The sequence below is a fragment of the Aspergillus pseudoviridinutans genome (genome assembly GCF_018340605.1).
Source record: "Aspergillus pseudoviridinutans IFM 55266 DNA, scaffold_7, whole genome shotgun sequence".
Classification (NCBI taxonomy): Eukaryota; Fungi; Ascomycota; class Eurotiomycetes; order Eurotiales; family Aspergillaceae; genus Aspergillus; species Aspergillus pseudoviridinutans.
In genome coordinates, this window is record NW_025091287.1 from 2218615 (window position 1) to 2244992 (window position 26378).

Sequence of the window (26378 nt, forward strand, 5' to 3'; positions counted from 1 at the left end):
ATCTACTCATCGCCATGCTAGAATAATTCATTTATCAGTCAACGCCTGCTGTAGAATGTCATACTACAAACGCCCTTCTCATAACTATGGGGAATCTTTTAGCTCTGCCTTTTCCTCAGCAACCAATCTATTCAATTATTACGCCGGAACTAAACCTTCAGATCAGGCCGTAAAAATTTCCATTGGTATTTGATTGACCAAAAGAAAGGTGGCATTTGCTGCGCAATTTAGGCCCGGAGTGCCATCTAGCCGCGAGGCTTACAGCTCTCGACTTCGGCCTCCAATGGGAACTCCTGTGTGTCTTTGTCCAGGTTGTTGTAAACCTTTCCAATTCGTAACTTCAATGGACCTGGTATCTCCCATGCATGCTCGGGGTCACGTAGCCAGAGTCTTAAAAGATGGCGTCTGTTGCAATCAGTACATATTGAGTAACATTTTAGGTGGATATATACTCACTGCTGCTCTGGTGTGTCTCTGAATGACTCTCGAGCATGAAGGATGCTGAAATTATTCACATATTGAATATCACCTTTTTGGAAGTCAAGACGGAGTTGGTACTTCTCTGCCAAGAAATGAATGGCGTCTAAAGCTTCGGCTTGTGCCTCGGTGATTGGGGGAATTGTCTTTGATCTTGGTGTGGCGAGAACCCCGGTAAATTCGCGGCGCATGCAATTGATTACAACTCTTTCAGGAGTAGAATTGGTTGCAGGTTGATGGTGGAGGATTGGTCGCATTGTATAGCCCTCCGGTGTAGCACCGAATCTATCATAATATTAATACATAAACAAGATGAAACACATTCCCCAGGTCTATACTCACGTGTCATGGGGCCAGTCTTCCGTCATTGTCTTGATCAAGTCAGGCCTTGTGGCCGCCAGCTCATTGTAGACATGCCAGCTACTTGCCAGTTGACTGCAGCCTCCCTCGGCAGCTGTGTCAAGACATAGCAGAGATATTACGTCTCCAATGTCCGTATGGAAAATCAGTTGATCAGAAGTGTACGTGGCAACGCCGATCTTCTTCTTTTCCGATGCGCTCATAAGATCTTTGACGTGGATGAGTACCATTTGAGATGGCCTACCAATAATTTGACGGCCGCGTTCAGATGCAACATGAGAAGAAATGCCAGCATAAATAATGATGTTATCTTCTCGCGAGTACTCATCAACAGGTACACCACGAACTACCTTGAATCCATGGCCATTATGAACTTCGTTTGAGATATCCCGCAACTTATCGTGAAGTTTGGGTAGAGGGAAGGTATCGGGGCCAATGTGACCGAGAGGTTTATTGAGACCTAGAAAGTATAATTAGCACGATTTTGTAATATCATTGGTATTATGATTAAAAACTTACTGCGAAAGTAGGCCACGGCCTGTTTGATCTCCTCCAGATCTTCAGAGCTCAGGTGATATGTCCAGTCATAGACGGCTGGCAGCGTTTGACCATCCCATACCAAATCAGAATCAAGTCTTTTAGGAAAGCCTGTAGGCATCTCTGTACTAAGCTTCTCCGTCCTGAGTCGACGCTCTGTGCGGTCTAACCATTTTTGTCGGTTCGGCGCATAGTCAATGTCTGGTTGTCGGGACTGCAACGCTGTGATAGTCATGTTGGCCTTTTTTGGTGCGGATTGTGATCTTGCAATTGTAGAAATTTTGACCAGAACCATGCGGTAATGCCTCGTCTCTTGTACAATGCTTTCGATATCAAATCAGGCTTCAGTCCTCGGGCAGATATGACAACTCTCTACACCGCATCTTTGTGTAACATTGTCAAATGGGGAAACGATGACCTGCGTGACGTGTTGGTCTTGTACGGGACCTGTATTCTCTGCATCATATCGTCAATGTTGTACACAATGCCTAGGATGGTAACTGTTTTGGAATTTCATATGAGGGGTAAAATCAGGGCTTCGCTACGTGTATCTTCTATCAGCAGAAGTTTGTTCCCATATGCTAAGGAAGTGCATTTCTTATATTCAGCAATAACTGTGGATTGTCAACATCTCACCAGCCCCACACCAGCCAGCTCTCAACCAGCTGCATGGAAGCAGGATGAGATTGTGAAATAATACAAAGTGAACATGAGGATCTAACAAGCAAATTAGGGCCATCCAGTGTTAGAATCTATGATGGAAATGGTTTATTTCCGACGAGGGGTCGATGCCTTATGACACCTACCTTCAAAGAAATTTGGAGTTTTGGCAATCAAGGCATGAACCTAGAACTCTTAAGCCATTAACCTAAACCTAAATTCACTATAGACCTAACAGTGATTTCGCTTTTTCCTCGAAGACCATTCAATGCCAAGGCAACGGTCCACCTTGATAAACTATCCAGAGAATCATGAACAGCGACACATAGCCAGCAATTTCGATGATTCTCCAAATATACTGGGTAAGATGATACACCTTCTTTGCCATGAATGCTTTATTGAACGTTGTAGAGTCGTTCACATTTATCATTGGCATCTCAGGGATTGGGACGTCGAGGAACCTGCAGAGAGGTTCCCATCCTTCTTTGACGTGGTAAAGAAGCAGTTTTTCTGGTGGCACCATGGCTTGAATTTTCTTGTAGTGGTTCTCAAAGGCCGTTTTCCCGTTCTTTTCGAAATCATCGCCCCAGAGTACATGTCGGGACTTGAGGAATACTGGCCGAGCCCAGCGCCAGGGCATAAAGAGAAGATGGTCCAAGAGAAGCATCGGGTACGCCAATKGATCTTTGACTTGTTGCATGATTGACTTTCTCACTGACCTAAAAGCTTTGTTATTTATGGTGTTTTAAAGAATAGTTCGGCCCTACTTACGCTTGCCACTCGTTCACATCTCTCACTGTCAAAATGACTTTGGCATCGGGGTAGGCTGCAAGAAGCTCTTCGGCAAAGCAAATTGCGGGGATATCAGAGACGGCCTGGCAAATCAGCAATTTAAATAACATTTTGGGTTGTCCCAAGGAGTGGTGTTTTTGGTTCCATCCTTCTCATACTTACTTGGCAATGGCCTAGTAGCTGATCGAATTCCTTGCGACCAAACTCCTTTCCTTTCCCTTCGTATTTTGCCTGCAATGCTTTCCACCATAGCTCACAGTCTCGAGGATTGAAGACCAAGGCATCTCGGCCATGGTAAGCATTGTGGAAACCGAGGACTTTCAGCGCACTTGTCAAAGCTGTGAACGGCATATTGGTCAGCTGGGCCAGAATAAGACACTGAAATATTCGGTTGTGAGCACTTACAAACCGTGCCCGTACGTGGGAATCCAAGCATGATGACTTTCATGGGCACCTCCCGAGTGCAGTATCGACGGTCAATATCGGTCGAATTTCTGTTTCGGAGAAAGGCCTTGATAAAAATCCCCATCTTGACGAGAGGTGAGAGTACAACAAAAGCAAAAGACTGAACTTTTATCGACGAGATGTAGGCTTTGGGGCGTCTATAAACCCAACCTAGATGAGACAAGCCTATGACTTTGATAAGACAAATGGTTTCTCTAACTTTTAACTTTCTTTTTTTCAAGATTGGATGAAATGTTTTGCAGCACACTTTCCAATCTTTTTTAACATATTAGCATTTAGTTTCACTAGAAAAAGGTAGCGGTGACTAGATAGTGGCGACATGTATCAATTTAAGGGCGAACTACTGTGTACAGCCAAACTTTCACGTGTTTTAGCTGATCAGGTGCAAGGCTTCATTCGCATATAGCTCAATTGGGGGGCCGTGCACCATAAAAAGTAAGTATGGAGACCTGCTAGCGGGATCCCCTGCGTATGTTCAGGCTTGATTGATGTTCTGAGTTATATCAGGTGCTGATCAAAAGCCACGTAAACTCAACATACTATCTGCGCGGCTGGCTAGGTAAAATCTCTTGGCTGCATCCCGCAATGGATCTTGTGTCCCTTGGATCTTACGACACTATGATCTACAGGGTAGTACTCGACTCCAGTTTCTTCATGCTACGTCTCCTTCCAAAAATCCCAATATCTGAGAACAGGACAACTTTATACAATGTAGTAGGTTGGAATGCATGTTCAGCTTGTTGACTGAAGCTGGTAATTGTGGCAGCGTGGGTGGCAGTACGCATGGCAGGGCAGGTGCCTAAGTGGCTTTGCTGCCCGAGGCAGATATAGGTGCTAGATTCCCATAGGTAATAGTGATGCTGACCACTAATTCCGACTATTAAAATTATATTATTCTCTGTAGAGTTGCGGCCTTAAGCAGTCTATCTTCTGGCCTGCTCACACCCTTTCTCTATATTGTGTCCGTGTGAGTCCTATGATGACAGGAGTAGGCCTACCTGTGGTGTTCCCTTCACTGTACAATGTACAGTAGTTTTTGAAATTATTTATACCTCCACATTCTTGTGACTTCTTTCCTGGAAAATAAATCTAATATATGCTAATCTGCTTTGGGCTACTTTATAATTCTTGCAGAATCTTAGCTGTAATGGCTGTAAGCTTGCAAATAAGTTATAGTTAGAATACTGTAATGCCCAGTGGAGCCTTGTATTAAGTACTTATATCTTTCTTGCTTTCTTGACATACACATTAGTTGCTCGAGAAAAATAGTGCTTCTAGTCGTTAGCACTGTATCAGGAGAAGTCAAGGTCTTCCAAGCGATAGTCTCGGCTAGCTTAGGTACTGGGGTAGTCTATGTGCCCAGCACTCATTATTGCGCGGTTATGTGTGACCTCTTTATGGATGCAAACCCGTCGTGGGGTGAGGACGGAGTTTGGATTTGAGAGAAAAGGGGATCCCTGCCGAAGCCCTTTTAATATAAGTATGGCTCTAGATAGTTGACCAAATTCAGCCAATTTCTCAATGAAGGACTGGGCTTAATGAGAGCGCGCTGTTGACGAAAACTAAGTCGCATTTCTCTCTCTTCGTAGTGGTCAAACCCGGCAGGCGATATGTGGCAAGTTCAATGCCCTATGTGCATCTTGCCTCAGGCTGTTGGGATCGATGTATTGTGGCTCTGAGAATGGTCGAACTGTAAAGGTTGAATTTCCCAGCTGTCAAGTCTATGCTTTCTCTACTGCATGTGCAGTGGTTGTTACAAGTGGCAGTAAATCACGACATCATCATCTTAGTAGTAACAACAAGCAGAATGGGAACGGTAAATATGGTCTTCACCACGGTTATGTATTTTCAGATAAACATCTTTGTAGCACCTGAAACTGTACAGTATGTTTCCCAGAAAGCATACACAATAGACACCGTGACATGTGCGATGAGGACGTATGTGATCAAGGGGCCTCTTAAGGATCCCGAAGGCCAATCCAAGCTTTCGTCCTCCAGGTTTTCTGTTTGCCAGGCCCTCCGATGTGCATCGCTGAGTCCCGCCGAAAAGGGTTCAGTTGTCCCCGAATGTAGAGAATGAAGCTTCGTACTTGGAAGCTTCCTCCTCGATAAGCGATGCGTGTCTGGCGCTGCGAACGGTGGCCTTCACAGGGAATGGCTCGTCGAGGGATTGGTGGTTGAGTCTCTCGTCGTCGATAGGCCCGTTCTAGACGTCTTATATGTTAGTGACTCGTCACTCACTCTTCTCCAAGATGAGGAATAGAAGGCAAACGTGAACGAACCGGACTCAATTCGAAACAATAAATCAAACGCGCAAACGCAATGAACAGAGCTTGCTCCGCAACTCTCCAGCCGACGCAGATTCGACGGCCGCCCCCAAATCCCCAGAAGTTGGGTATCTTGTCGACTCCTGAACCGTCAGTCCATCTCTCGGGCCGGAATTCATGGGCGTTGTCAAACTCGCTTGACAACCCGATCGAGTTGATCAGGAAGCTTGTGCCGGCAGGAATGAAGTACCCATCAAACTCCAGGTCCTCGGTGAGTTGGTGGGGTGGAACAATGGGGACAGTCGGTCGCCAGCGTAGAACCTCTTTGATCATAGCGGCTACGTAGGGCATTGCCGGCAGATCAGACATCCGGGGAAGCCTGAGCGATTCACCATCCGTGCACACTCGATCGATTTCCTCGCGTGCCCGCGCCTGGGCTTCGGGACGCGTGGCCATGGCCATTATAAACACGTTAATCGTCATGCGTGTGTTGTCACCGCCGGCTGCCATAACAGACGTAGCCAAGTACATGGCCTCTTCATCGTCCCCAGAGTACCTCATATCTGGATGAAGAAGAACGTCGCGGACGAATGAGGGCGGCGCCGAGCCTTTGCTCACGGCGTTTTTGATGGGCTTCCACCATTCCTCGAAGACACGGCGGTGGAACGAGCCCATCTCAGCCCAGAAACGCCGCCAAGGCTGTAGGAAATGAGGGAGCCTGCTCAGCAAGGGGAAGAAATCCACGTAGCTCCGGTTGATGCTCATGACAAACTCGATTGTTACCCTCTGATAATCGTCGAGCTCCGCTTTGGTCTTATTCAGGGGGTAGCCCATAACGATCCTGTAAAGTACGGATGTGGCATAGCGATAGTTGTGAGCATACCACAGGTTGGGCTCCCTTAGATATCGGCGCAGCATGTCCACGCTCTCGAGCTCCTGCATGCCGGCGTAGACCTTGAGATGCGAGCCGCTGAGCAACTGATGCATCACACGGCGTCCCTCTCGCCATTCTTCTTCTTGTCGTATCACTGTACGCTTTCCGTTGCTCACAAGACCACTCGCGACGGGCATATAGGGTCTCTCGTTGGTAATCTTCCCTCGCTTGGCGATGATTTCCGAGACGACGCGGTCCGAGTTGAGCACAACCCACGTCTTGGATCCCATGTGCAGCGTCACCATTTCACCGTACGGTATCAAGGAGGCCAGCTGCCGGATGGTTAAATCAACGCGCATTCTCCTGTTTGGACAAGTTTGCGACTCACCCACTTATTGAATGAAAGGGCTCCGCGACGGCGGGCTTCCATCATCTGGTGCAAGTTTCCCAAGACCGGTACGCCCGGTGGCCCCGGTGGCATTGCCCATCTTTTTGTGCCAGGCGACCATTTCAAGTCGGTAGGTTTGAAGAACTGGACGAGCGCTACGCAGCTGCTGCATAGAAAGAGAAAGAGACCCAAAAAGGGGTAGTACGAACTTTCGATTGGGTACATTATGGCAGTCAACGGTTAAGAGACAAGATGGAGTTGGTAGTTTTGCTGCTTTTCGGGGTATTGAGAAGAAAGAAATCCTAGGTGTCATTCTCCCATGATATCGCTCGAGTGGGAGAGCGTCCGCCCTCGGCAAAGCGAATACTACTACCCTGTTCAGTGTGGGAGAGTACGTTCGAGCAGGAACTTCCGTAAGCGTATCGCCGATTTACATTATGCAGGTGAGGCCGAACAAGCCCCGCAGGGCAACTAAGAATCTCAGCTCCCGGCAGCCTTGACGTAGATGGCTTGCTTCCTAAGTCCATCCTTCCCAGCGGCTTCTTACGGATATTGCTATATACTGATAGTTACCTCAAATCTCCCTGGGCATACCACATGCATATTCCTCTGTACATGGGTTATCGGAGGTACCAGTACTATCTGATCCACTCATCGGCTGCATGGACGGTCGAGACCGCTAAGACCGTCTTCCCCATGAAGCCGCAAACCATTCGAACGAAACCAAAAAAAAAAAGGTAAATAGATTTCTGAGTATGTCCACGCTCGATTCCGCCTCAGTAGAGTTACATTTCCTGCATATGAATGTCATTATCTGTACCGTACCAAGCATTCAATATCCCTACTATTTAATATTGACACTATATGCCATTTGATATCCCTACCATATCATGATTTGATATTTAGTGCTTATGGAGAAATGAGGGAATAATAGTCTCGGCTAGGGGTTGGTATGAAAGTAGTTTAGACATACATATATATATAGTGCTAACCTTTGTAACACCATGGTTGTTTAAAATAATTCTTTAACCGCTCATCGAACTCCTGAAATATGGATATAGATTAGTTTAGTGATAATCACCATATATTTCATTAAACAATATTAATTTCCTATAAGTATGTTAGGCCTGAGTAACAGGCATATCATCATCACGTATGCCGAAAGGAACAGAAATTAAAATCTAAACATAGCAAAATGCAAAAACATGTTTACAAAAAAATGATTTCATGTTTTTTCGTTTTGTTCCAATGGCTTGCTGTAGCCAATCACGTGTTCTTAGGACCATAGCCTGAATAGTGGGGCTTCCTGGTATCCACTTTGTGAAATAAGATACACTAGTAAAGTTATCGAATCACCACCTTAGTAACTTGTATGGCAGACTGAGATCCAATGAAAGGTTGATTCTTCTAAATGACGACTATCTACTCCCCTGTCTATCTTCGATAGGAAGGCATTCGAATCGGTTCTGTATATCAAACGAATGTAATCGAACATTCTACCAGGGGTGGCAGCGCTTGAGTCTAATCAGATCCTATCCAAAATCGGTAAGCGGTAATATTATCCAGCACAGTTGAACCTCTATACTCCATGAGCTCGCGCGTTAAGGACGAAAACTGGGATTCATAGTTACCCTGCGATGCATGTTTCATCTCACCTGCATAAGGTTATCTCGCCTGCAGAATGTGGCATGTGTCTACATTACCCATCAAGTACTTTGTGATCTATTCGTGTAAACCATCTGTCTAGCGCTTGGATACACGACCATCGCACACTTATCGTGTTTCATACAAGTGACTAATGGATGAAGATTACAGAAAACCCCTGGATTGGGATAACGTGTTGAGTAGACGTCCAATGGGTACGCCTCGAGAGACTCATGTGCGTCCTGGCTGCAGCGTGCGATGTAGTAGGAATCCTACTACCCTGGCTGCCTCAGTTGCCTGGGCACGCTCACTGACGTTGATAAGGATGGCAGGCACTTCTGGCCGGCTGAGATTTTTCTATAAGAACAACGAATCTCTCTCTTCAAGTGGGAATGTGCTTTCATCCAGACCTCTTTATTCTTTTATTTCTGACTGCGCGCCTCCTTCTGGATCAACATGGCTACTCCAGCACGCACGTTCACAGATTTAGTCCTATCACAGCGGTGCCATCCTTCGTCGGCCAAGGTGACGCTGGCCGTTAGCGGAAGGGATCTGTCCATCGCCGACGTAGTGGCAGTCTCGAGACACCTAGCACACGTGGAGCTCACCCCGGCGTCCATCGACGCCATCGAAGAGTGCAGCAAAATCATTCCGCAGAAGATCACCCAGGGCGAAATCATCTACGGCGTCAACACGGGGTTCGGCGGCAGCGCCGACGCAAGATCCAACGACGTTGAGAGGGTCCAGCAGAGCCTGATTAGTCATTTGACGTGCGGAATCGTCGCAGACGGCAAGCAGGAGCTGGCTCTGAATAGCAATGGGCATTCAGGCCAAAGCAATGGGCATTCAAGCCAAAGCAATGGGTATCCAAGCCAACGCAACGGTCATTCAAGCCAAAGTAACGGCCACTCAAGTCAACGCAATGGCCACTCAAGCCAAAGCAATGGCCATTCAAGCCAACACAACGGCGAGGCCCACCCCCTGAATGGCAAACTGAAGGGACAACAAAGTCAACAACGCGTGTCGGTGCGAAGTTCCCTTCCGCTTAACGACCCGCTTGCCGCTACCTGCATGCCGGAGTCGTGGGCGAGGGCGTCCATGCTGATCCGCCTGAACACCCTAGCCCGCGGTGCGTCTGGCATCCGGATCGAGATCGCGGAATCTCTGATGAACCTCCTGAACAAGGACGTCGTGCCGCGTATCCCAGTCCGTGGGAGCATCTCGGCCTCCGGGGACCTCAGCGCGCTCGCGTGGATCGGCGCCCTGATGCAAGGCAAGACATCCGCTACGGCCTTTAGCGGCCCACGAGACGTCGAGGGAGCTAGAAGAGTGACGAGGGCCGACGTCGCCCTGTCGGAAGCTGGCATAGCGCCCATCAGCCTGCACGCCAAGGAGGGCCTCGCCATCGTCAACGGCACGGCTGTGTCAGCCGGGGTGGCGGCTCTTGCGGCGCACGACTCTCTCCACCTCGCGGCGCTGTCCCAGGTGCTGACGGCCATGAGCGTGGAGGCGCTACGGGGCAGTGACGAGAGCTTCGAGCCCTTCATTGCGCGGGTCCGGCCGCACCCCGGGCAGGTGGACAGCGCGCGGAATATCAAGGCGTTCCTGACCGGGTCAAGGCTGCTCAACCGGCACGACAGCCGGAACGTGGCAACGCTGCGACAAGATCGCTACTCGCTGCGCACGGCCAGCCAGTGGATAGGCCCCGTGCTGGAGGACTTTGGCCTGGCGTACGACCAGCTGACGGTCGAGCTCAACTCGGTGACGGACAACCCGCTGGTCGACACGGAGACGGGCCGCGTTCTCCACGGCGGCAATTTTCAGGCGCGCGTCGTCACGTCGGCGGCCGAGAAGCTGCGCCAGGGCCTCCAGAGTATCGGCCGCATGCTCTTCACCCAGTGCACCGAGATGATCAACCCGGCTACCAGCTGGGGCCTGCCTCCCAATCTGTGCTCAGACGACGCCAACGACTCGTTCCTGTTCAAGGGGCTTGATGTCGTCATTGCCGCCCTGACTTCGGAGCTGGGCTTCCTGTCCAACCCCGTCGGGTCGCACGTCCAGACGGCCGAGATGGGCAACCAGGCCCTCAACTCCCTGGCGCTCGTGTCGGCCCGGTACACGCTCGAGGCCGTTGACGTGCTGTCCCAGATCGCCTCGGCGCACCTTCTGGCGGTGTGTCAAGCCCTCGACCTGCGCACCATTGAGATCGAGGGCCGGAACGACGACGCCCCACCTGACGCGACGCCCTACATCGGCCAGGCCTCGCGGCGCATGTACCGCTTCATTCGGAGGGATCTCGGCATCCCGTTCCTGGGCGAGGCGCACCTGGCTTCCACCGAGGCCGCGACGCCGGACGGGGTCACTCCAAGCATGGGGCTTTACAACACACGAGTCTACGAGTCCATCAGGTCGGGACGCTTGTACGATGTTGTTCTGGACATTATCCAAGAAGTGGAAGCGCAACGAACTACAAATGGAAAACACATATAAAAGCTTCTGCCGTAATTCGACGGGTTTACACCAGAAACACAACACCCCTATGATCATAATACTGAGGTATTGATATGTGAGGAATGAGGGAGTCACACTATTTGTATTTAGACGGGGCTCGAGAGATATTTATTGTGATTTACCAGACCTCTGGATCAAGACCGAAGTGACAGCGGAGTGGCCACTTAGTGGGTGACGAAGCCAAACACCTCGACATAAAAGTGTAAATCTCTATAAGTGATATCCTTGTACCGAAGACGCCAGTTATTATATAAATGCATATACTATCTTGCTAATAACAGCCTCGCGTGCTGCAGTTGAAGAAGCTAATGCATGAGGGTTACATATACATATGGCGTTCTGGGTGAAACTTCGATGCGATACCAGGGTTCACCACCTAGTAGAAACAGATGACGCGATGAATAGAACTTTCAAAGCCACAATGGATTCAAAAAGAAAGTATACCCAGTGCCTCTGGGACTCATAAAATCGGGGGTTTCCACACGCCTTCACCACACAAGTATGATCGCCTCCTTTCAGAGTCCCTTGAAGTTCAACCTTCTGCCACCGTGCATAGGTAGCTCTGTGATAGATTCATCATTTCCCCAAATGCCATCCCATCACCTCCTGTAGAGTACCAAAGCCACTATGCGCCGGTCTGTTATGTGAGAAGTGGGCACCTGCTACCAATTTTTCTTACGCTGGGACATGCTCCATGTTTTAAATGCACTGTTGGATTATAACATTTGCAACTATATCAAAAACAGAACGGGAGGAAAGATTTTCATGTCCCTTAAATACCATTGCGGGGTTCAATTCCATTTTCATGGCCCTTGGTTAAAAACCGTTCCCACGCCTCTCTACCACTTATGGCGGCATCATACCCCCAAAGCCACTCAAACAGTCCATAGTCCGCACCCGCACGAAGTTTTGCATCGCGCTCCTCTTGCTCCGGACCATTGGCAAGGGCAAACATGGCTTTCTGATTCAATGTGCGACGTCGGACCTCCGAAGCTCGTGGCTTGCGAACCTGCTCAAACACCCGAAGAGCATCGGAGATTTGGTCACGCCCCACCGACTGGCTGAATATCCCTCCCAGGACGCCTGCATCCTCAAAGGCCTGTGCGGCACCCTGTGCTCTGAAGAAGGGTTAGCTAGTTTCGAACAAAGACTATAGGATTCAACACTCACAGGCATGGCAATATGGCGTGAGCAGCATCCCCAATCAATACGAATCGTCCGCTCTCATGGCGCCATTGGACCGGTTCATGGATCTGGAACAAAGTCCACTTGGTGCAAACAGACCCTTCCACATTGATCAGCTCATGAAGCACCGGGTCCCAGTCCGAGATCTTGCTCCTGAAATCTTCTATGTCTGCTCGTTGTGGTCCGTACATAACTTTGCCGCTTGCACCCTCAGCGTATATCAAAACTACGTTGAGCATATCGTGCTGGATGGGGTATGTGACCACGTGCCCGCCTGATCCCATCCAAAAGTTGACGCTAGATCGTCTTTTTAGGTCCCAAGCTAGATGGCCTTCCGTTATGTCTCTGGTAGGGACAGAGATCCGGTATACGACATCGCCAGGACTGTAGGGAGGGTCCTCACGCCCCAACAGCCTACCTCTACAACGGGACCTCTCCCCGTCCGCACCGAGGATCAGGTCTGCTTCATAGACCTCGCCAGTGGCGAGGCGTAGGGAGGGCTTGTTGAAATCGATCTCTTTGACCTCGCTGCCCAGTTTGATCTCTATCCCAAGGTTCCCTATTCCCGACAGCAAGGCTCTCAGGAGGTCGGCACGATGGATCACGAGATAAGGGGCCTCGCTCACCAGGTTGGGATGAGATACCGGCGGTGACTGCGAGAGCACATCTCCTCGATAGGAGCGAAAGGTCCCGGCCTCTGGTCGGTCAGCATACTTAAGGACCTCCTCCAAGACGCCCCAGCGTTGAAGCAGACGCGTCGCATTGGGGGCTAACTGTATTCCGGCACCGATCTGTTAGGATGCGTTAGAGAAGCTTGAAACGGTACTGGCAGAGAGCATGAAGTTACTTCTTGTAGTTTAACACTACGCTCAAAAACTGTCACACGGTGACCAGCTTGAGCAAGGGCCAGTGCAGAAGCCAGTCCACTAAGACCGCAGCCCACAATGAGAACAGAGAACACGGGGTGTGAATTACATGTATCAGCCATGTTGGAAACGAAGGTGATGGTTTCTATTGTTCCTTAGGGATCCTGGGAAGGCTATGGGGTGCCGGGAGTTTAAATATTTGGCCTAGGATGCAGGTCCAGCCATCTGAGAGACGATTCGCTCGGAATATCGTTGGTTTCAAGCAAGTCCATGCCGCTTATCCTGCGTTCAGGCTTCTGCCGACTCTCCGGAATTAGAAGCCCCCCTCGCCCCGCCACCCACCAAATGAGTACACGTAAATTAGTATAATTTAGAACCCACTGTGGTGTAAATATCTCTCCTATATCTATCCACGGGAGGTGCTGTCGTAGTAAGGTCTATATATTATACAACGTGACGAGTTATACAAAACTAGGGACTATCAGACAATGACTCATTACTGAAGTCAACTTATCGCGATAGCTAATGTTATTCCCATTAGCAAGGTCATCCTGGGCCCAGACAGCCTGCAATATTCTCTTACAATAGTCCAAAGATCGCGACGAGCTCATCTTCTCCGTCCTGGAGATGACATCGAGGACGACGGCCCGCTGCTCGTCCGTTCGCGCTTCACAGCCAACGACGAAAATGGGAAACTGCTGTTTACAGGAGCTCAGCTGGAGGAGAATAGCGAAGGCTCTGTCGATGTGTTGTTGTGTTCTGATGGGTTGGAGGATCACGCCCTCGAAACTTCGGTTGAGAAACAACAGTATAGCGAGCTGGTATAGTTGCATTACCAACGTCGTATCATCCGAAACAGGATCGTTATCATCCGGGACTTTTGGTATCGATAGGCGCCTGACTCTCCAATCCAGGACTTCTAGGAAGCATTTGTAATCATCCATGTTGTCGCTGGTTTCTGGTGGAATTGCGCCGCTAGATACTGCATCGCATACTTGGGACAGCAGATTCAGCATGGAGAAAATAGGCGGCGGCAGATTGGATACCTGAAACGTTTAAATGTCAGACTAACACTCCATGCAGTCATGTAGCCTTTGTCGTGTACGAACCTGGGAACAGAGGAGGTCTGTTGGAGTCGACGCGAGCTCTGGGACCCCTTCTCTTTTCCAGTGTAGCAGGGAAAAACGTGCGAGAACATCGTGGTAGTGCACCCAGTCCAGCAAGACGGCCATATCTGAGCCAAGCTGACGTAGTGTTTTGATAGAGGACGCGTTGAGGACCGTCTTGACACCGCCGAGATAAAATATCCATTGGTCTGAAGTGTAAGACGACTGGTGGACCTCAAACGAACAAAGAAGCATCCCTGCAGCAATATGCTGCATGGTCGTTTGAGCGCACAGACTTGGCACTGCTGAACCTTTTGCCAAGCTTCCGAGCGCACCGATTTTCAGCTCCAGGGCTTGGGACTGTAGGCCGTAGCGATGAAGCGAAGAAAAGGCCAGCAGCGCCTGCAGCACCGCCGCAGATCCTTGCAGGGCAGTTCGAACCAGGATGTTCCCGAGGGCGGTGGCATCGTGGCCAAAGGTAGCAAGAGACGCGGACGCTACCCAGCAAACTACAGGCGGTGTACATGAAGCTGTTAGCCCTCCCTGCCCTAATTTAGCCGGTAGGTAGCCATGCTAGATTTGTACCACATACAGTACTCTAACAGGTCTCGGTCAAGAGCCTCCAGCTTAGATGGGTTCCAGAAAATGGGGACACTGAGCAAAGAGAGATTGCGCACCGGAACAGAGTTTGTCAAGCTGCGATGCAGCTCAATATCCCAATTCGACGTGTGGACAAAGCGTGCATCGGATATCTGGCCAGCGGTGGGAGGTGACGGGGACAGCGGAGCCGACTTGCAGACGACAGCACGCCGACGATTGTTGGGACGCGGCCAGGAGAGCCTGAGACCGTACCTCTTGCATTGCCGGTGGGATCGAGAGCAACTTGAAGATGCTTTTTTGGGTCTGGCGCGACCGCAGCTGATGGTACCACCTGGCTGGATTAGGGGTGTCCTTGCATTTCTTCTAGATCCTCTACCTACCCTGACATGTGGCACAACAGGTAGGCGCCATTGTCATCTGCCTTTCCTGCATGGTCATATAGACTAGTAATATATGGATAGCTGAAGTATTAGCAGTACTGTAAGGTAGATAGAAACCGGTGAATCCTTAAGCCCATAGCAGCAATATTATATCAATAGACCTTCTCTTTGTAGGAATTTGGCATCACATTGCATTATATGAGCGTCTGCTTACTTTTAAAGCATGCCAGTAGGACTATGAAAGGGATCGAGGCTATCCCGTCCACATACATTCTGCAGGCAAGCCATTCGTTCTGTTAGACACGCTTTTGGCCCCCAACATGTTTGACAGGACGACGCCTTTCCCGATCTCGCTGTTATCTAGGCTGCTCTGTATGGCTCCACCTACTACATTAGGAAAGGATTCGACGGGTAGACTACAGTAGTCCGAAAATATGACCAGCAATGGATTTCAAAAGAAGATTCCAAGATTCTCCAAATCACCATGGGCACTGAAAGGAGAGATTTAATTGCCAGGAGAGTACAGAATACCTTTCAGCAAATAGAGCTTTTACTATACTTAACGGTCATGGATTGCTTGAACGGTGCAAATAGCTCTCACTTTCCGTGTGCAGAGCACCTACTTCCCCAGGGCGAATGGTTAGGTAGCCATCCAAGAGTACCAAAGTCAATAGGCGACAGTCGAGAGCCGCACTGTAAACAGCGTTTGTTATTATTATTAGCTGGAGAAGATGTATCTTGGTTCCGTAGAACAGTGGGTCGGGTCTTTTCGATTCAGTTTAAGCCGCTGAGGTCATTGACACCACAGCCTCGCGTTGTCAAAACTGCGGAGAAGATAAGGACTTAATGGTATAGGTGTCGGTTGACTGTTTAATTTGATTGAGTATCCCTAATACACATGTTAGTTGCACAGAATACACGACCGTCACTTCCAGAAGATTCGTTATCACTATTATCATATTGAGCCCAGATTACTCTGCAGACTAGGATCACGCACGCGAGTCTCGCTTATGTCCCCTTTGTAGTAGGAAATCGCCAATACGCTAAGAAGGTAAGACGGTAGCAGCTGAACCCGACAAATAGGATTCGACCATTTGAATCATTGATACGCCACAGTGTACCTAATAGGTCAGAAGCTAATATAGTGTCCCGCCTAACCGTGTCAAAAGATAACTAAATACAGTCATGACTCAGGATTGTAATACAGTAGTAATGAATAGGGGTATTGCCCTTTGCAATGGAAATTAACTGGTATGACCCAGGTGTTCTAGCTCCACGAGGAGGATGTCTTCTGTACCCAGTTCTCCTAAGTAATATTATATGGATTACCGCCCTCCCGAGCACCTAAACTATGCAGATGCTGAAAGAAATTTACCCTACTTTTTTGACACTTTTCTATAGTATATTGCTGAGAATTTCAACGTTGCACGGAACAAGCCGTTATGAAACTAAGCGAGGATAGATATTAAGGACCAGTCAATGCTCAATTCCCGCTGGTGTTGGAAAGTGGGAACATTGCCAACATATTCTACCATTTTCGAATCGATTCGGTGCATAGAGTACGGGCGTACCAGAGTACTTATCTAACCCCCGGCTAGGGGGTTCAAGCAGTAGACTAATATTGACGGCAACCAATACGCGCAGGTTTGGAGGACAACTCTAGCCTAGCTAATATCTTGACGAGTGGGGGTGGACGGGTAGATGGGGTCACGGGGGGTGCGCGCTTATGTATGATTATGCAGGTAAGATTGAAAAAACACACCTAGGCAACTGTTCCCTGTACGACTGGCTCAGGAAAGGATTCGATGGATAGATGGGTGTAACAGCGTCTCCGACCGGTCTAGAACCACACACAGGACACAGAGGCACAGGAAGACATGATGAGTCGGTAGACGAGTCACAGTTACGCTTCTATTAGCCAGGTTTTGAAGCCATGCCGAGCCTCGAATCACTCGGTCTGCGTACTTCCTTGTATACAGACCAACGGAGCATTCCAAGCCTTCGTCATCGCCGTTTCTAACCAGCCTTCGCTGACTTCCTCAGAACCTCTCATGATCCCGTCGTGGCGTACAGAGGTGGCGTTCTGGCGGTATTGAGGTCGTCCAATGCAGGTACCAGCGGCAGTTATTAGGGGTCACAGACATGCAGGTGCCTGTTCCAACAGCTCTGTGTGAATGGGTAATTATGCCCCTGCAATCATATTATGCAGGTGAGATCGAAAAAGCGTTGTAAGACAAGTATCTTCTTGGCAGCTGAATTGGCTTATGATGGAGAGTATGCTCTACGTAGGGGCCTATCTGTGCACTAGCAATAGGTTAATGCATGCGCCAGCTGGTGGTATATGCTAGTGGCGCCCGGATCTTTCAAACTGGATGCACGCTTATTAATTGGTGACTAATGTTACCACAGTCTAATGTGCCTAATGAGCAGTCAAAGGGGAATAGTGTACTTCACTGAAGAAGCTTCCAGCTGGCCGGAGGGTCTCCGGGGCGGACTTACTAGATACAGGCACGTAAAGAACCATGGGATGAAGTATAAAAAAGAGGCATATAACACAGATCTCATTATGGAGGTAACCAAACATTAAGAATTATTTCCATCATATAGCTAGCTTGTAGTCTTATCATCCGTTCCATTTGTCACCTCTTTTTGATCATTTTCGAAATGGTGTCAGCGTGGCAACAGTGGCTCTCGCCGCGACCGCAGAAACGCACCAGAAACAATTCCCAACCGTCTTTCAATCATCTTGGTAATGCGGCGCTGTACGAGCCTCTCTCAAAGCCGGACGGCCTTTGGGTTGTCAGAGAGACGCATTACATAGAAAATGCACTCGTTCGTGCCGGGCTATCTGGACCCCCACTGTAAGTGAAAAAAGATCAGATCATGATAATCACGGAACGAATCTGATTAGCTGGTGTGGCAGACATATACATCGTTTACAGGACGAATACTTCAAGGTCGAGCAGGGTGTATTGGGTATAGTCAAGAACGGAGTGGAATACACCGTCACCAAGGATGATGGAGTCTTCCACATACCTGCCGGCACGCGGTAAGTTGTAACCCAGCAGGCAAGATGTCCCACAGATTTGCTTCGAGAGCCATTTTGACTGACAGAAGCTGCCTGGACTTGCAGCCATCGGTTCTGGTTTCATAAATCGTCTACGGAGACTCTCGTCTTCTCCGTCTGGTTGGATCCCTGTAAGGATAAGGACTATATTCTTGACGTGAACTTCCTGCGCAACCTTTCAGGCTACCTCGACGATTGCCTCAAGGCCGGCCTGAAGCCGTCCGTTCTCCAAATCATTCTTTTCACAGAAAACGCAACCTCCCTCCTGTGCCCGCCTTTCCTGAATTGGATGCCGGTCTGGTTGCTCATTCCAGTACACCGCGGGCTTGCCTGGTTCGCAGAGAAAGTGTTAGGGTAAGCAGCTGGTCCAACCCATGATTGTCTGGTATCTAACTTTTTTACGTGTATGCCCGGACTCGCTAATGCTCTATGAACATCAGGTATGAGAAGTCGTATCCGGAGTACACCAGAGATTCGTGAAGCGTTCAGTCAGTTGTCATGAGCATCCGCTTCGTAAATAGCATGTCGAATTGAAGCATCCTGGAATGGGTCGTACCATCTAGAGCCACATCGCTTCCCAAAGTTCTGGAATATATCTGCTTCAGGTATTTCTTACGTGAAGAATAATATGTACATTTGAACTGTGCTTCAGCATTAGACTATATTCACCAGCTATCACATGAGCTTAGTAGATGAAATGTGACCTTAGGGCATTTTAGGTATAATTCTGTTTATATACAGGACAGATGTGATGGGGTTACTAGTGGATTTCCTGTCTTTACTGGAGGTAGAACCTTATATACCCAAGTACCTTTGTACCCACCTACCTCTTATATCTATATTTAACTAATCTACCTCCTACTTCTGACACTTGCATCTCCTTCATCTGCACTTGGCACACTTTCTACCCTACAGCCGGTTATGACGATGTCTCTCCCAATCGAACAACCTGTCGTTCCCAAAGGCTCGATGGTGCTCATTACGGGCGTCAATGGCTTTATTGGATCTCACATCGCAGACCAGTTTCTCAAGTTCGGCTACAAGGTACGCGGCACCACACGTAATCTCGAGAAGAATGCCTGGATCAGCACCCTATTCAACAAAAAGTATGGTCCAGGCAATTTCGAGTTGGTGGCTGTGCCGGATATGGTGACACAGGGCGCCTTTGTCGAAGCTGTCAAGGGTGTCTCGGTTGTCGTCCATACAGCAACTATCTTCTCCCTGGACCCGAATCCTCATAACGTGATCCCAGGGACTATATCGGGAACGGTCAATGCACTGGAAGCAGCCGCCCAGGAACCAAGCGTGAAGCGCTTCGTCCTCACGTCTTCTTCCACTGCCGCCTTGATCCCAAAGCCTAACAGTGCCGTGAAGGTTACCACCGATACATGGAATGACGAGGCTGTGGAGTTGGCGTATCGCGACCCGCCGTACGAGCCGGAACGCGCGTTGCCTGTTTACGCTGCCAGTAAGACCTTGGCAGAAAAAGAAGCATGGAAATTCATGGACGAGAAGAAGCCTGGTTTCACCCTGAACACCGTTCTACCCAACATGAACTTCGGCGCGAGCCTTGATGTCACCAACCAAGGCCACCCCTCCACCTCAGCCATCGTTGCTGAGCTCTTCAAGGGAAACACCAACTACCTAGGGGGCATTACACCGCGTAGGTCCCGCTCATGTACATGGGAGAATAAAGGCACTAACCGGAATCCCAGAGTACTTTGTCGATGTGCAGGATGACGCCTTACTGCACGTGGCTGCCGCCATTCACCCTGGTGTTCAGTCCGAGCGTCTCTTCGCCTTCGCCAAGCCCGTGAACGGGGATACTGTTCTGGCCATCCTCCGTAAACTCTATCCGAGCCGTAGCTTTCCTTCCAACTTCCAGGCTGAGGAGGATTTGAGCGAGATTGTGCCTCGGAAGCGAGCCGAGGCCTTATTGCGCGAAATGGGCAGGGAAGGATGGACCAGCTTGGAGGAAAGCATCAAGAGGAACACGGAAGACCTTGTGTAAGATGTGGAGCAATGTGGCCCGCGCGGCCAATGGGACGGACTTGGACGGGTCTGGACCGTCTGGTTGCCCTACTGCCCCTACCCGAATCACGATGCATGCATGGGCTCGTATTATGCAGTGCAACGTCGATCTCTTGAAAGTGGCAAGTTTAAATATGATCATGTTTCTAGTAGCTTCCACCACTAGCCTCGTTTTTTTACTCTCTCTCTTGTCTGTTGCAGGTGAGGGTTCTGGTTACCCCGCACGTAATATTGTATACGTCATTAGCGGAACCTCGTGTCTCTGTATCTAGGTTCTTCGGCACCGCACCGTTCCGGAAGGAACTGATCTGCGGGACGGGGAACACACATGGGGCCATCGAGGTATGGGTCGTGATCATGACTCATGTGGGATGGTGGCCAGCCCAGGCCACGACTACTTGACTTTGCCGACGGTTATCAATAAGACAAACCACTCCACAAGAGGTGCTAGAGTTAACTTCAGTCGAAGCTCTTGATGTATGCACTGACCAGTAATTCCTCCTGTCGCTGCTTGATAACCAGGCCCAGCTTCATCATGATAGTGGCAGCTACAGACTGTTGATGCTGCCGTCTGACTAAGAGTGCTTCTGGGATTTGGTCTTACGGTCAGTCGCTTAATACAATTGCTTTTGTACTGGTAAATCATTGCGTTTCACAGTACTTTCCAGCTATGTGTTTTTCCATGTTCGGAATATTCTATCTGTGGTTCCATGCCCAGGACGGGCTCTTGTGGGAAGTGACTTGTGGTGTATGAAAACTTTGCATGGTACTAAGGTGGCCCTGCCATGCACATCTCAACTCACACTCATCAATGGACATCTGGAATCCATTGTATTGACACTTATATTGTGAAGTGTACATAGATGCAGGTATTATAAAAACATCAATATGTGAATCTGATTGATGGAGCGGAACCCCGAGTTTAGACCCACTGCTTGTTTCCAAAATGCGAGACGAACGCACCACCAGACCCACCCTCAATGCTGGCCTTTTCCCAGACAGCCCTGACATGGCGGACGGATTCTTCCGGGGTGATTGGGCCCTTGAAGTGAGGTGCATAGGTCTGGAGCTTGCCCATGAATCCCATCAAGCCCTGCATCTCCTCTGGGGTGGCTGTGGGTATGCATTAATATAATGTCCAGATGTTGCAACTTAGAAGGCAGGAAGGGGATACATACCATCCGCGTAGCGGCCCACCTCCACCAAACCAGGGCTGATACCCATGAAGAGCACACCATCTTTCTTATATTGTACATTGAACTTGGCCACAATGATGTTCATAGCAGCCTTAGAGGCAGCATATAAAGCACCAACATCAATCTCTAGATCATTGGTCAAGTCAAGGTCGGCCACACCAGTGGAAATGGTAATGACCTTCTTGATCTTGCCCTTCATGACAAGAGGGAGGAAGAGATGGAAGAGATGGATGTTACCAACAACATTAGTCTGCCATAGCTGTGATGAAACAGCATCCAGCTCCTCAGGCTTAGTGCTCCTGTTAAACACATAGTGTTAACCACAGACCAGCCTTGACAGTCACCAGAGGGAAGTAGACCTACAATGCACCAATTGGTACATAGGCATCCAACTCAGACACCAATGCTCCGTTGGCCACTAGGTAGTCAATCCCACGCTCACCAACAATCTCAGCTGTATCAGCAGCGGCTTGCTTCAGGCTGGCATACTTGGTGAGGTCTGCATGGACGATATGGAGATTTGGACGTTTGCCCAGCTCTGCTTCTACCTTCTTCTCAGTGCCAGCCTTATCACGGACCAGACCAACAACCAGGTTATTCTGGTCTTCCGAAAGCTGCTTGAGGAACTCAAACTAGACTGGATTAGATAAAGACAATTCGTCACAGGGTAGAAGGCAGACTCACCCCAATTCCCCTGGAAACTCCGGTAATAACGTAAACAGACATGTTGAGTGAATGAGTAATGATACCAAAGCAGGTTGAATTGTGTGTGTCTGTAGGATGCGATAAGGAGCTTGTTTAGGTTTTTATAGTTCCAATGGTGCAATAGAAAGGAGGTCGACAAACAACAGCAATATCATGTGCCAGGTGATTAATAATACTGCTTGGTTAATAATAGAATAGGATGGAAGGGGACCCATGGGTCTAGATGCTGCTGGATGGAAGTCCTTTGTTTGTTAAGCCTGGTGTTTGTATCATGTATCCCCTGAGGACTTGCCTCTAATCTCTCTTGACGTAGGCCATGCAGCGTATGTTACACGTATAAAAATTACCAAGCTGTTACAATACATGGAAAAAGATGTGTGTGGAGGATATGGAACATGGTTTTGACTAGGCAAGACCCGCACCTCTAAATTAGGACGATCGGAGTAAGCACTTGTGCTGATAACCCATGTAACAAAGAACATGAACATGCCCATCCAACAGCAGGGTTCTTAGAATTGAACTTAGAATTGAACTGTTCATGGCGCAGTACCATGCCAATTCCCGCAGTACGATCACAAAGAAACAAGAGCTGAATCTCAGCCAGCTAGGAGGGTGTGTGTATGCCACCTGCCTGCATCTGCACCCTTTGGAAAAGGCCTTACCTACATATGCGTTTCCGGCCCCCTCCCCCGCCTTACTACTATTGTCTTTCATTACCTACCCTGCTAAATGACCACAGACTACTACAGTGAGGTGAGAAGGAAGACTTGCTTTGTGAATCACCCTCAGTCAGGATGGCCCTGCACGAGATAACCTCATGTTCTCTGGAGACGAAAATAGGCCGCGCTATCAAGTACACAGCGGCACTCCACCGCAAAGATGGTGTATCTGAGGAAGCCTTTATGCATTGGTTCACTAACCAGTTTCTGTCTCGGGCGGTTCCTATCATGAAGAAGCACAGTATCCTGAAATATGCAGTTGTGAGTGGTTGTGAGACAACTGTCTCGACAGGAAGAGCTCACTGACACCTTGTGACGATTAGCAAAAGACGGATCCTAAAGTCCACACGGCCTTCCAGGCCGATGTGCATCAGGTGCGGCCTGGCTGGAAGGTGAACGACTGCGATCTCGTGTTGGAGTATTGGGTCTATGACTTAGAGAGCATCAAGAACCTCGCGTCTGATCCAGAATGGATTCAAACGGTCCTTGGGGATGGGAATGACTGGCTTGATACGTCTAAATCTACTATATGTATCGGTTATGATACGACATACTTTGAATACGGGGCTATCGTGAACGTAGCAGGACGAAGAAGAAGAAGCAGGGTCAGCGCCAGCTTCGACTGACCTCTTAATACTTAAACATGATAGCAGTCATTGTCCCTGTTGTTTATTTGCAAGCGACTCAAGCAACCCGCACAATGGAAGCAGAAGTGAATAAATCCCTTTAGTGCTTGTTTCCTAAAGTTATATGTGATTATTTGTTTGGACAACCGCAGTTCCTCAAGCTAGAACAAATATCTGCATATTTTTATAGATTTATATATTCATCATCTACTGATAGTCATTAAGATCCATTAAAGTGTCTATCACCTAAAGGCTGGTTTATAGTTGGTATATAACTGGTGTTACCACATTGCGTCGAGTCTAATTTTGTTTTCTGCTGTCACCACCTATTGGGCATCCAGTCATGCTATTCGATTCTCTCTACGTCTCACAACCTTCCCTTGATAAGGTCCTGGGCAAGTCGTGGTGGTGAAGGGGTCTCTTAGGGACAGGGCGAACGTGACGAGTTTTTCTACTACCTCGTATATCTAGACCGGGAATCCGGCAGGTCGATTTGGGTGCTAGGAAGTCTATATAAACAAATAAGTCTTGCGCTTTTTCATGGTGTTGAAATTACCAAGTGACTAACATGGTATATCGCGCATTCTCTGTATTCAACCCCTATCTAAAACTATTTGATCTTGATCGGAAACCCCGCCTAGCCCCCTTCCAACCGATGTCAAGATGCTTGCTTCAAGTGTCCGCCCCGTCTCTAAGATTATATCCTACGACGTGGCCGGTCAGTTAGTATCCGTACTTCTTCGAAAAGAAGTCGGCGAAAAGCCCAGCGCAGATTGCGGTGCCCACATAACCACTTCCAGGACCAAACGCCCAAGCGCAACTGTCGCCATCTTCCAAATCAACAACCCAAATCATCCTTGCTAACAGTAGAGCAGTTACGCCACACGATATAGCGTAGTATGCTGCGCCAAACCCTGCCAGTTGGCCCGTCAATACTAGAAAGTAGACCTGAACGGCACCCGCTATGTAGCAGGCTGGCTTCGTTCCCTTCCTTCCAAGGCGTACGGCGAGTCCTTTAACACCAGCTTTCAGGTCATCGAGGTAATCCTGATGAGCGTAAATGGTGTCAAAGATGACAGTCCAGATAATCCCAGCGATGTATAGATATGCCGCTGACTGGGCCAGTGGTGCTTCGACGACCTTGGACACGCGGGCTGAGAGATCCAACGACGGGTCCAACAGAGGCGCCAACGGATCCTTCCCGACCATCGCAGTCACCAGAAAGATGGCATAAGACAGTCCAAATCCCAGCTCGACTTGGGGGTAGTTTGTGCAGCGCTTTAGGAAGGGGTAGATGAACAAGAGAACGCCGTCGACGGTGGCGTGAATCAACGTCGAACTGCCGAAGGGGTACAAGATGCAGGCTCCAACGGCAATCTGTACGGCGGTGAAGATATGCGCCTGGAGCGTCGTGACGGCACCCCGTGGGATGGGCCTGACTCGGCAGCGAGCGACCTGGCGATCAAAGTCCTGATCTAGGTTGTCGTTCCATGTGCAGGTAATGCCGCGGAAGACGGTAGCCCATAGTGCCAAGTACGCTGCAAGGAGCAAAAGATCTTCCAGATCAAGATCGCTGGAGAATGGGCGGATATTGATGGCAAAACCAAGTCCTATCAAGTAGTGCCAGTAGAAGGCCCAAAACCCTGCCTGACGGTCGAGGCGCATGAGTTCGGCGTATGGAACCCATGCATCTGGTATGAAGCGAAAGAGGCCATGACTTGGCTTGCTGTAGCCTTTGACTTCATTCATGGCAGCAGAGGAAGTGGTACCGTCCGGGCTATGATGGGTATAATTGTCGTAGGATTGCCAGGTCGCTGATAGTAGAGAGAATTAGTGTGATGACGGGTAATATGTTGCAATTCCCGAGAGAGCCAGTGGCCGCAGGATCAAAATAGGAAGGGCTATCGTAGCAGTACTGAACCTAGAGGGGGACCTATCGTCAGCTTTATCCTTTATTATAACCTCCCTATCTGCTACAGATGAACCTATAAACACTTTCGGACCAAGATATTGCCGAGAGCAACCGATCAGGGATACATTCACAAAAGGATTACATCGCATAAGCATGGCAGTCTGGCCTGAGAATTTTAGTTGCCTTACAGAGCTTGATCCCTCTTACATGCATAGAAACGACGGGAAGAATCCTGAAGGCCATAATCATGGACACTAAAGAACTTCCTATTAGACTGTTCAAGGTTCAATACACCTAAAAGGGTTACGTAGCATAAATGTGGCAGTCTGGCCGAGATTCTTAGTTGCCTTATAGAGCTTGTTCCGTCTTACCTGCATATCCACGACCGGAGGAATCCTGAAGACCTGGATTATAACAGTCTCCGGTTCACCTGCGGAATGACCTGCCCTTGTCCCACCCAATAGATGTCGACGACCAACGCCAATGCGGGCAAGAGGATGATGCTTTGGGCGCCATCAAGCACCGAGCACCCGGTCCCAACTTGTGGAGTGTTCTGCAGAAATGGATCCTTTGCTCTCCCCACCACGACCGGCCCACAAACTGTCCAGAGCTGAGCTGCCCCATGCATAGAAAAAAGGAAATGGGCAGCAGACCCACTGTAGGTACCCGCCAGGAACCAGACATGATTTTCTGAGTGCTTGACGGGTGTAAAAGGGATTCGATAATCTGGGCTAGTGGAGTCTCGGCCCGCATATCACAACGCAGGTGAAGCATAATACAATACGCGAAATTTAAAATACAGTAATTTAAATTACATAAACTTCTTGTACCGCCTGTATTTACTACCTAACACCTGAATATTGTGAGGCAGCTGCATTAGCTATAATAGAAATTGAACTAAACCGAACTGGACCTCTGTACCTCCTGAACGTGAAGTGTCTTGTAAGCCTCCTGAATTGTCTGTCTCTAGTCATTGGAACTTGGTCTTGTAACCTTGACAAGCCCATGAT

At 49.0% G+C, this 26378-nt stretch overlaps 11 protein-coding genes across 11 annotated transcripts; 4 read left to right on the top strand and 7 right to left on the bottom strand.

Moving 5' to 3' along the window:
- Positions 1-245: 245 nt before the first annotated feature.
- Asppvi_010093 (TauD/TfdA family dioxygenase) lies at positions 246-1609 on the bottom strand (the record flags this gene model as incomplete). Its single annotated transcript, XM_043305939.1, has 4 exons — positions 246-405; positions 457-762; positions 820-1297; positions 1357-1609. The coding sequence occupies 4 exons, from the start codon at positions 1607-1609 to the stop codon at positions 246-248; spliced, it is 1197 nt and encodes a 398-aa protein (XP_043161874.1).
- A 690-nt stretch (positions 1610-2299) lies between these two features.
- Asppvi_010094 (sulfotransferase family protein) lies at positions 2300-3355 on the bottom strand (the record flags this gene model as incomplete). The annotated part of the gene is made up of 4 exons (XM_043305940.1): positions 2300-2753; positions 2806-2909; positions 2989-3164; positions 3232-3355. 4 exons carry the CDS (start codon positions 3353-3355, stop codon positions 2300-2302), a joined length of 858 nt encoding a protein of 285 aa, XP_043161875.1.
- Positions 3356-5344: 1989 nt separating this feature from the next.
- Positions 5345-7045, bottom strand: Asppvi_010095 (cytochrome P450; the record flags this gene model as incomplete). Its single annotated transcript, XM_043305941.1, has 3 exons — positions 5345-5497; positions 5574-6764; positions 6821-7045. The coding sequence occupies 3 exons, from the start codon at positions 7043-7045 to the stop codon at positions 5345-5347; spliced, it is 1569 nt and encodes a 522-aa protein (XP_043161876.1).
- A 1875-nt stretch (positions 7046-8920) lies between these two features.
- Positions 8921-10954, top strand: Asppvi_010096 (aromatic amino acid ammonia-lyase; the record flags this gene model as incomplete). The annotated part of the gene is made up of 1 exon (XM_043305942.1): positions 8921-10954. One exon carries the CDS (start codon positions 8921-8923, stop codon positions 10952-10954), a length of 2034 nt encoding a protein of 677 aa, XP_043161877.1.
- A 793-nt stretch (positions 10955-11747) lies between these two features.
- Positions 11748-13148, bottom strand: Asppvi_010097 (uncharacterized protein; the record flags this gene model as incomplete). The annotated part of the gene is made up of 3 exons (XM_043305943.1): positions 11748-12093; positions 12146-12951; positions 13008-13148. The coding sequence occupies 3 exons, from the start codon at positions 13146-13148 to the stop codon at positions 11748-11750; spliced, it is 1293 nt and encodes a 430-aa protein (XP_043161878.1).
- Positions 13149-13572: 424 nt separating this feature from the next.
- On the bottom strand, positions 13573-15143 carry Asppvi_010098 (uncharacterized protein; the record flags this gene model as incomplete). The annotated part of the gene is given in 5 exon segments (XM_043305944.1): positions 13573-13592; positions 13610-14072; positions 14136-14680; positions 14725-15063; positions 15113-15143. 5 exon segments carry the CDS (start codon positions 15141-15143, stop codon positions 13573-13575), a joined length of 1398 nt encoding a protein of 465 aa, XP_043161879.1.
- Positions 15144-17776: 2633 nt separating this feature from the next.
- On the top strand, positions 17777-18659 carry Asppvi_010099 (cupin domain-containing protein; the record flags this gene model as incomplete). Its single annotated transcript, XM_043305945.1, has 4 exons — positions 17777-17973; positions 18036-18161; positions 18246-18533; positions 18620-18659. The coding sequence occupies 4 exons, from the start codon at positions 17777-17779 to the stop codon at positions 18657-18659; spliced, it is 651 nt and encodes a 216-aa protein (XP_043161880.1).
- A 447-nt stretch (positions 18660-19106) lies between these two features.
- On the top strand, positions 19107-20190 carry Asppvi_010100 (aldehyde reductase II; the record flags this gene model as incomplete). The annotated part of the gene is made up of 2 exons (XM_043305946.1): positions 19107-19842; positions 19895-20190. 2 exons carry the CDS (start codon positions 19107-19109, stop codon positions 20188-20190), a joined length of 1032 nt encoding a protein of 343 aa, XP_043161881.1.
- A 942-nt stretch (positions 20191-21132) lies between these two features.
- Positions 21133-22132, bottom strand: Asppvi_010101 (SDR family oxidoreductase; the record flags this gene model as incomplete). The annotated part of the gene is made up of 4 exons (XM_043305947.1): positions 21133-21323; positions 21389-21705; positions 21770-22038; positions 22091-22132. The coding sequence occupies 4 exons, from the start codon at positions 22130-22132 to the stop codon at positions 21133-21135; spliced, it is 819 nt and encodes a 272-aa protein (XP_043161882.1).
- Positions 22133-22905: 773 nt separating this feature from the next.
- Asppvi_010102 (EthD domain-containing protein) lies at positions 22906-23456 on the top strand (the record flags this gene model as incomplete). Its single annotated transcript, XM_043305948.1, has 2 exons — positions 22906-23091; positions 23154-23456. The coding sequence occupies 2 exons, from the start codon at positions 22906-22908 to the stop codon at positions 23454-23456; spliced, it is 489 nt and encodes a 162-aa protein (XP_043161883.1).
- Positions 23457-24179: 723 nt separating this feature from the next.
- Asppvi_010103 (4-hydroxybenzoate octaprenyltransferase) lies at positions 24180-25205 on the bottom strand (the record flags this gene model as incomplete). Its single annotated transcript, XM_043305949.1, has 1 exon — positions 24180-25205. One exon carries the CDS (start codon positions 25203-25205, stop codon positions 24180-24182), a length of 1026 nt encoding a protein of 341 aa, XP_043161884.1.
- Positions 25206-26378: the final 1173 nt, after the last annotated feature.